Source organism: Ricinus communis, chromosome 5 (assembly GCF_019578655.1).
Source record: "Ricinus communis isolate WT05 ecotype wild-type chromosome 5, ASM1957865v1, whole genome shotgun sequence".
NCBI classification, from domain to species: Eukaryota; Viridiplantae; Streptophyta; class Magnoliopsida; order Malpighiales; family Euphorbiaceae; genus Ricinus; species Ricinus communis.
This window is the reverse complement of record NC_063260.1, coordinates 15676644-15687107: the sequence shown is the minus strand read 5'-3', so window position 1 is coordinate 15687107 and position 10464 is coordinate 15676644. Positions and strand designations below refer to the sequence as shown.

At 27.9% G+C, this 10464-nt stretch overlaps 1 protein-coding gene across 1 annotated transcript; it reads right to left on the bottom strand.

The window, feature by feature from the left end:
• Positions 1 to 1520: 1520 nt before the first annotated feature.
• LOC8263092 (shaggy-related protein kinase zeta) lies at positions 1521 to 8013 on the bottom strand. The gene is made up of 12 exons (XM_002526597.4): positions 7752 to 8013; positions 6447 to 6539; positions 6085 to 6144; positions 5265 to 5537; positions 5095 to 5169; positions 4972 to 5028; positions 4048 to 4188; positions 3909 to 3959; positions 3730 to 3825; positions 3066 to 3149; positions 2705 to 2806; positions 1521 to 2018 (listed from the first exon to the last, which is right to left on the bottom strand). Exons 1-12 carry the CDS (start codon positions 7764 to 7766, stop codon positions 1923 to 1925), a joined length of 1143 nt encoding a protein of 380 aa, XP_002526643.2. The 5' UTR covers positions 7767 to 8013; the 3' UTR covers positions 1521 to 1922.
• Positions 8014 to 10464: the final 2451 nt, after the last annotated feature.

The following is a 10464-nucleotide window of genomic DNA, read 5'->3' as shown; positions in this document are numbered from 1 at the left end:
TTATTATTAATAATTTATTATTATACTTTTTATTTTAATTTTATATTTTCAGTGTATATTATTTTTTTTATAAAAATACTAAATCTATCTTTTAGTAATATACTAATATATTTTTATAACGAAATTTCATATATTAAAATAAAATTTTATACATATATGAAACTTTATTAACGATTCAATCTATTTATAAAAATTTAAAGTTTAGTCATATTTTTATATTACGTTTACTCCATAAAATTTAAATTCTTAATTATTATTATCATTGCATAATAATATTTTAATTTTCAAAATTTAATAATAATAATTTCATATTCATAATTATAAATCACAAAACACAATCATAGGTTATGAATACAAGTTCATTAGTAAAAACTATTAACATCAATCATAAAACAACATGTTTATAAGTTAACAATAAATTCATAAATTATAAACTATAAGTTATTATATGTATACTTAAGATTTATATTTAATAATCTAGAAATTCATAAAAAGAATATAGATTCATAGGTTAAAAATAAGATATTCATAAATTATAAACTGTAGGTTTATCACACGTACACCTGAAATTCATATATTATTATTTAGAAATTTTGTAATTTAAAAATAAATTTATATGTTAACTGATGAATTACAATTCACAATGATCAACCTACACATTATATTTGATAAATCTATAAGCAATACTTAATGATCTCGTTGCTTATAACTATATTTAATAGTAAATCTTTAATGAACCTGCACAATACTTACAATTTATGTTTAATGACCTTACAACTTATCAAATATGAATATGCATGACAGTAAAAATTCAATGTCATTAAAGATAAATATAATATTTTATAAAAATATAGAATTATCCTTAAAAGTCATTTAAAAAAAACTACAAATAAAAATGTTAAAATTTTTAAATAAAAATTACATTGAAAATTTTATGCAAATAAAATAATTTTTTATTTTTCTATTAATATTTACACCACTAAAATTATTATTAGAAGAATTAAATAAAAATACAAAAACTCAACTATTAATATTTTTTTAAGAAAAAATAATATATTTTTAATTATCTCTTTAACACTGAAAAATAAAATAAAAATAATATAATTTTAATTGCAAGTATTACAAATCAAATAAAAATACAAAACATGCATATTTTATATTTGTAATTTAGTGTTAAGAGAATGTTTCATATAGTTGCAAAACTATAGATAAGGCAACAAAACGTATAAATACAAAAAGAGAAAAAATTCGCACAAGCGTAATATCAATAGAATTATGCGTTTTGGACGCAATGCATCATGTCTCTAGGTGAAGGATATAATTTGCCAGCAACATTCCCCCGGCTTCAAAAGACTCGACCCCATTGAGTTGACATAACAAAACCACGAAAGAAAATTAATAGATTTTAACAAATAAAACCACCAAAAGAAATCGGAATTTTGTTTTAAATCATTGGACCATTTTTTATCAAGTACCATGGAGGAGCGGGATTAAAGTTAATGAAATTTAAACCTGATACATCCTAGTATAACCTTGAATTCATATGCAACTTGTATCAGCGGCACAAGCACCTAGTAAAAACCACCTCGTGTTTTGACTAAAACAAGCCATACTACAATGAAACCTTAAGCTCCTGCTGGGCTTTTGACTACTCTAACTAGCTTGACATTTACTTGCATCATATATTTATGTTCCTTTCTGGAATTTGTCACAAGAGACCATATACATAGCATGATAACAGTATGTTGAAGCTAAAGTTAACAGTAGATGAAATAACCGTATACTCAGTGTGCAGGGTTGGCAAGCTGAGAGAATCCACTGATGAGGTCGGAATGCTTATAATGCCAACCAGAAAGAGTTCCTTTTTTCCTTCATATATGTCCAGCGGTAGAAAAAACGTTCCTTGTTAAATCATTTTACATTTACGATACAGCTGGATGTCGGAAGCTGAGAGTACTCTGCCGCCTCACATGTTCAGGTATGAGCCTGCTGATCAATTCTGGTGAAGCTTCTGATAGCTAGAACAAGATTGAAAGAGACAATTTAGAAAAAAAAAGTTTAGGAAAAGAAAATAGACAAGGTGATCGTCGATCAATAATGACCAAGATCAAGAGAAGAATTATTAAAGGTAAGATGCCACTATTCAGTTGCACAGTCCTTGTGACAAAGCAAAATCTCAAGCATTCACATGGTCCTGTTGATTGTATTGATAAAGACTAGGATAACCATCATCAAGCCTAGGAACTTTACCATTTGCATCTGGGGGCACTTAGAAAAAGAATAAGAATACAACTCATGGTAAAAAGTTGAAAACTCCAAGCATATCACCGAGAAAGAGAAACAGAGAAGAGTATGCATAATCTACATGGATCCAACTAGCAGAATTGGGTACCTTGAGAGTCAGGTTAGTCGATGTAATCCACAACATAAGCCCTCAGATGGTCAAATCAGATCCAAACCAGGCAATTATGCAAGTTGACAAATAATGAACTTACTCCAGTATAATAAGTACATGGAACCATGGTATAAGACATTTAAATAGCTATACTCCATAAACTATAAATCAATTATATCAATTATCTTGGGTCAAATCCAAAGTGCACACCATTCTGGGATGGCTTCAATCTATCTAAAAGAAACACAAGGATCACTTATGGCAGAATACTTTTGTTGTAGGACAGTCAAGAAATAATTGGAAACTTACTTCCTGTTTAAAGTTGAAAAGGGGCGGTAAAGGTCGACCATTTGGAAGGCGGGCATTAGGCTCTCGTAGCTCATCAAAGAAAGGATGTGCACAAGCTTCAAGCTGCAGTCAGTAAATGAGAGGTCAAACAAGAGATAAACTTTCATCCATATACTTAATGAAACTGGGGAAACAGAGGAATTCCCAAGTTTCAAGAGTGGATGAAATGTTGCAGCTCTGACTATGGTACAAGATATGTTGCTGAACCAGCTCTAATAAACTCTTTAATGGCAAGTGATATAGAATGATTTCTTTTAAAATAAAAAATATTGTCTTGAGATCAAACTGATGAAACTTCATGAAAGAAAAAAGTGCAACTTACTGCAGTACAGCGAAGACTAGGTGAATATTGAAGAAGCCGTGAAGCAAGGTCAATTGCTTCAGGAGGCATTCGCTTATGGAAAACCTGAACACAAAAAATTGCAGTTAACTAACTATACAAACTCTGAAACAAGAACCAGCCATAATCCACAGTAACAGATTGGTTCATATATAGTAGGGAAAACTTTACTATCAACCAAATATATTTCTCCAATGTGTCTGGGCAGGAAAATTTTGGAGCAACATTTAAATAATCAAAGAAGGATCATCCAAGTATGAAAGTTGCCTCAGACATGAAATGTAGTAAGCATGTTTTGCATGTCAACATTGCAGACGATATACTTCAAATATGAAGCTTAAGCAAAATCCAATGTTTCAAATTGTATCACATCACCATTACTGATGAGCAAGAATCCTAATAAGCCACTCAGTAGCGAACGTTTGTATTTCCCTACATTCCCTAAAGAACAATCAATTGCGCTAATACATTTTGAGCACAAACAATTTCACATAAATTTGAAGTGCTGTCAATCATCAATGACAACATGTCAGTATGTCTATTAATATCAATCACGTATAGACTTCATCTACCTATTAGCATAATTATCTTTTTTTTTAAGTATTGAACAAGTTCCATTACAAATAAAGCAAAGTGAAAAGTGAACCTTGTGCCAGGGATGAGCTTTAATCTGAGGAAATCTAAAATCTGTATAATTTGGATTCATGCATCGGATTTCTTCTCGGGTTGGAGTACCAAGAACCTGAAGAGAGCAACTGAGACATAATAATCACTTGCAGAATCGCATGAACCTCAATAACATTAGCAGAGGCCGTGAGAATTCACCTTGATGATCTCAACAAGTTGACCCACTGCATTTTCTCCAGGAAATAATGGCTATAGAGATTTGGAAATGTTGATTAAGTACAAACAATGGTGGAAGAATAGGTGAGACTTCAGCATATAAATAACATTAGTCAACAACCTGGCCCAGAAGAAGCTCAGCCAAGACACAACCAGCTGACCAAATATCAATTGAAGCAGTATATTCTGTTGCACCGAATATGAGTTCTGGCGCCCGATAATAACGAGAGCATATATATGATATGTTTGCTTCACCCTTAACCTAATGAGATAGAAAAAGCACAACAAAAATAATAATCTGTCCGGTTATAAAGTATATGAGTAATGCAACACCATGAATTGGACGCATTTTCACTTTGTCACCCCACAGCAAGGCACCAGCCTTTGGCATTGCAGTAATGAAGCAACTCAAGGGATGAAGTGTAATTTCAAAAGCCACAGGGTGACAAAGTGCCCTTTGGCTTTGCAATAATGAAAGATTTAGAATTCTATAAAGTACATGGATAAACAATATCCACTGCTCGCCATGGTCAGTACGTATGAATTAAGCAGAATCTTCAGAAGAAATTATACATACAGAATAATTAGAATCATACAATATCACCATCGTATTTAAAAAAAAAAAAAAAATTGATAAAACTGCTAAATGAATCCAGTGCACGGCACATTTGCATAGAAACTCATATCCAGAACTACAATTATTCGGACTACGAAAAAAAAGATGTAAAAGTTGATATCTAAATCATTCTATAGAATTTAAAATTCTTAGAAGCCATGGCAACTACAAGCCATGCCTTCCCATCACAAAACACTCAAGATGCATTTGATGATGGGTCTTCATTTCTGAAAATGTGGGCATCCGTGATTATTGCACCATTAAGGTTCTGATGCCAACACATCAAAGAGCTCAAATTTTCAATAGCAAGGAACAAGAGTTCATGAAATCCATTTAATTAATAGCTGTAAACTAAGAGACTGTACACCACCGGAGATGCCTATTATCATCATGAAGAACAAGAAAAACCAGAAGTAGGGATGGACATACCAAGACTTTAGCACTTCCAAAGTCACAAAGCTTAACCTGGTGGGTAAGAGGATCAACCTGCAAACACACGTGAGATACAAATAGATAGCATTCAAATCAAAGCATGCTTAAGAAAAAACCTACCAAAAGGTTTTGAGGTTTCACATCCCTATGGCAAACTCCAGGAACACTATGGATATATGCCAACCCTGTAAATATCTGCAATGCATTGTCCAAAAGATAATCAAGCTTGACGTATAATAAGGAGCAAGGTCCCAAAAAACTTACAAATCATAGAAAACCCTTTTTCATACTTGATATGTATAAAGTTTCACATAAATGAGAGGCATCCTCTGGTTTATACTGCTATAATGCTTCAAAATTCGGTACATTGTCTCGGGAACATACTCCATAACCAAGTTCAGGAAAAGCTCATCTTTACTTGTTGTCGAGAAGAAACAATGTTTCAGGGAGACCACATTTGGGTGGTCCATCAAGCGCATTAACTGCAGTTCACGATTTTTATATCGTCTATCTTGCAGGACCTTCTTTATAGCCACCAACTCTCCAGTTTCCAAGCATTTGGCCTATAGAAGGAGTATTTCAGAGACACAACAAAGAAATTGAAAAAAAAAAAAGTAATAATTTTAGATTCCTTTGACATGGGAAACAATTATTTTTTGTGAAAAAAAGCAATTGTGAAAACCCTTTGGAAGAAATTTTCCCATTGTCTGGCTGTAAGAATGACAAGCAATTGGAAATCCATTACTGGAGTGGACTATATTGGAGAAGTATAATTTTTAATGAATACAGCTTGGAATGTTTGGGCATAAAACTACTCCATATTTTTCCATTGCAATTAACTAAACTAAAATTAAACAAAAAGGAGTGAGTGGTGGTGACCAATAGCAACTGTGAGGACTGGCAACAGTCAGCAATAATTGGTGGACTAGCGGGCATGTCCTTTGTGCTTTTTGATTCTCTTTTAGGCTTCTACCATTTTTATAAGTTTGTAAGGGTTTGAAATTTTTCTTACTTCTTCATTTCACTAGAAAAAAACTTTCTACTAACTAATCTTCCTATGCATGGAAAAATCCAGAAAACTGAGTCTCAGTTGTCATACTAAGTTCACACCTGAAAAACAATTCCAAATGATCCAGTACCTACAACGCGCTCAGCCATGTAACTGATGGTCTGCAAGCAATATAAAAAGAGATAATCAGCATAAGATAAAGAAAATAGATAATTATTTAATTAAAAATATTTGAAGAATTACTGAAGAAAGAAATTATTCTTGTCATCAGTTGAGATGAAACAATGTTCAGGTGCTAGCACCTCTTAGAACCAAAATGCAAGAGGTAAAACTGCCAAACTACCACTTGCAGAAAAGCAGACCCTCTCTGATCCATCCAATACTGTTGAAATCAACTAGAAGAACTAATGTATAGTTTAACTCAAATCAAATGCAAAACCAAGAGCAAGTATCAAAGCCTCACTTGTTTGGGCTCCCCATTCTTGCCTCCAATGGTAGTGGAGATTATATGACCATTAGCAGCATCATTCCCATCAAGGGCCGCAGGTGACATTTCCTACAGTTTATAGCAAAATATCAGGTTATTAGAAGCATAAGTCGTGATTTGTTTAGAAGATTAGGACAGTTTGTCCAACATTGAGGAGCATGATAAAAGAGTTGTGCACACATGAACTGCCAACCTGTAATAGACACTAATCAGACACTTATAGAAGATTCCAACTATCTTGATTGCAAGCTCATGTGCATAAGATATTTTCTAAATATCCCAATCAATCATGAGTTCAAACATTCTTCATTAGCTTATTCTGCACATCAAACAACAAAACAAAACTGCATGTCTCTATGATCTAGTTGCCTGTAAAGGAAACCACTGAAGAAACACTTTGTGTCTATTGGTTGTGAAAAGGAGATATAAAACTTTGTAATGAAACTGAGCTATATATAGGAAATAGAAAAGCTGATCAGCCAATGCAAGAGTTGTTTTTAATACTTGAAAACAGGACAATATAGAAATGGGTAACACGAGAGCTTGAAGAAGGTAGAAAAAAATAATAATAATAACACAGATAACTTATGATGGAGAAAGATAATTAAAATAGGCAGAAGATACAAGAAAGCATCAAATGCCATAACAAAAGTTTTACATTTCAAACAAAAGACCTATAAATAAGCTTGACATAGAATAAAAGGACATTCACTACCAGAAGCAAACTACAATGGGTTCAACTACAATCCACCTAAAGCTTAAGAAAGGCGTCAAAAGCATCTCCTCTCAATCAACAATACACACACACACGCACACACACGCACACACATATATATATGACAGACAAGTACAAGAAAGTTTAGAGAAAACAGAATGAGAAGACCAAAGGTGACTTATGCTTAATCAGAGAGAGGTTAAGAGGCAAACTTTAACTAAATCAAAATGTTGTCCAAGATGAACACAGTTTGACAGGTAAAGGGAAAAATGATTAAAAAGAATTTGGCCCAACAAAATAAAATCATCAGGAGTAAAATAAGAACGTTAGGTATACACTATCAGTCATTTGCCATTGTTACTTTCTGGGTTTGTTTAATAAACAAATCAATAATGATAGCAGTTAAGAAGCTAACTAAAAACAGGAAAAGAAAAAGGGAAGATCAAACATAAAAGATCCATTTCGCAAAACTAAAAGTATAGAAACAGATAATCATACTGAAAGTAAAGCAAAAATTTTAAAAAGAAAGAGAGTTAAAATTATTATTTACTATTATAAAGAGAAACCTTATCAGAATCCATTTATTATATAAACGGCGATGTTAATTCAGTGGCTCGTCATTGTCCGGTAAAGCTGATTGCCGATGCTGATGCTGATTGTTTGGTGCTCTGCAACTATTTTTACTTTCTTTCACTCTCTCAATTTTTAATTTCTTTTGTTGTTATTGATGCTGTGGCTGTGCTGCTTTTTTTTTTCTCTCCCCTTGTTTTCTTATATTTTCTCTACCGTCTCTCATTCAATTTTGAAAGCTACAAAGTAGACAGTTTTTCTTATTAGTGTTATCTATATATTAATTTTTTATTTATGCATTCCTTTCTTTAATTATAAAATTAAATTTATAAATTTAAATTTAATTTAAATGTGATATTAATTTATAATATTTTAAGAAATAATATAAACTAATTATATTAAAATTTTTATATTTTTTAAATTTTATTAATACAATAATATAAAAATTATTTTTAGAATATTTATTTATTAAAATTAATAGTATATAAATTGATACTATCAATGTAATTGATATTGTTATTCTTTAAAACAAAAATTATTATATAATTAAAAATTAATTTATCAGTAAATATAATATTTAAAGATTATTTTTTATAATTAAAATTATTATCTAATTAAAATTAATTATTAGTTAATATAATATTAAAATATAATTAATATGCTATTTTTTAGAATAATTATTTTTAATTAGAAAATTAATTATTATTTAATTAAAAATTAATTTATTATTAATATATTATTTCTTAGAATTAGAATGAGTATTTAATTAGGAGTATAACTTATTAATCAATAAACTAATAAAAAATTACATATAATCTTGAATTTCATATGTCAAAAGTAAGTGCACATGTTAAGATAATAATTCTATGTATTAAAAATTAGGTACACATGTAAAAAAATTTAGGTTTTAACAATTAATATTATTTATATTATATATATTAATTTTTAATACTTAAAATTTTTGACATATATACTTAGTTTTGACTCATAAGATTTTTATTTTGATATCTATAGTTATTTTTGATACATGAAATTTAAGTTTATGTGCAATTTTATAATTTTTATTAATTTATTGATTCATAAATTGTATTTTTAATTAAATATCAACTCTAATCCTAAAAATTATATATTAATTATATTTTAATATTATATTAACTAATAAATTTTTTTAAACAGATAATGATACTAATTCTATCTTAATAAAATAATATATTAATTATATTTTAATATTATATTACATGATAAATTAGTTTTATAATTAGACAATAATTTTAATTTTAAAAAATAAAATTTTTAATATTATATTCAATAATTAATTTTTAATTATATAAAAAATCTTATTTTTGAAGAGTAGTAACATTAATTATATTGATTTAGTAATTTATATAATATTAAAAATTAATTAATAAGTAATAAAATAATTATCATATTATTGTATTAATAAAATTTTAAAATTTAAAAGAAAAATTAAAATTTTTAAAAATAGTTATTTTACTATTTTTATAATTTTATAAATTAAAATCAAAAATTAAAATTTTTATTAAATTATATCTATCAACTTAATTTTATAATTAAAATAATAATAATAGTCGTGCAATGCACATGTAAACGACCGGTATATGTTTAATTTTTGATACGTAAAAAGTTTTTATTTTTATATATGGGATCAAGCTTGAGTATTAATTTATTGATTAATAAGTTACAGTCCCAATTAAACACTTTTCTAATTATAAGATAATAATTATTTTAAAAATAATACATTAATTATATTTTAATATTATATTAACTAATAAATTAATTTCTTAATTAGATATATATATATATATATATATATATATTAATTTTAAAATCTAAAAGTTTTTGACATGTGTGCTTAATTTTAGAGATATAGAATTTTATTTTAATGTGTGTACTTATTTTGACATATAAGATTCAAACTTATGTGTGAATTTATGGTTTATTCTATTAATTTATTAATTAATAAGTTATATTCCTAATTAAATATTTTCTAATCATCGTAAATAACATATTATGTTTTAATATTTTATTAACTAATAAATTAATTTTCTAACTGAATAATAATTCTAGTTTTAAAAATAATATTTTTAATTATATTTTTAATATTATAATAATACATTAATTTTTTAATTATATAATAAATTTTTAATCTTAAAAATAGTAATATCAATTATATTTACAGTGTTAATTTATATAATACTAAAATTAACAAATAAATATTTTTAAAATGATTTTTATATTATTGCACTAATAAATTTTTAAAATTTTTTAAAAAATTAAGAATCACATTTAAAAATAGTTAGTTATCTATTATTTTTAAAGTATTATTAATTAATATGCAAAAAATTTTATAAATTATATCTGTTAGTTTAATTTTATAATCGAAATAATAATAATGGTTGTGCAACGCACGGGTAAACAACTAGTTAATATTAGTTTTACTGCTCATATGTTCGTAACTTTATTATTTATAAAAATTATGATATAAAATTATTAGATAAATTAAAATATAATATAATATTTATTAAATATACGGTAAAACCTCTCTATAGTTATACATTTGAGACTAAATAAAATTTAGGATTATACAACTTCTCTCCCATAGTCTCTTAATTGTTACCTCATCTAAAGGATTTAAGCACAACAACAACCCGCCGCCATATTGATTTTAGTAGGTGAATTTTATAGAGC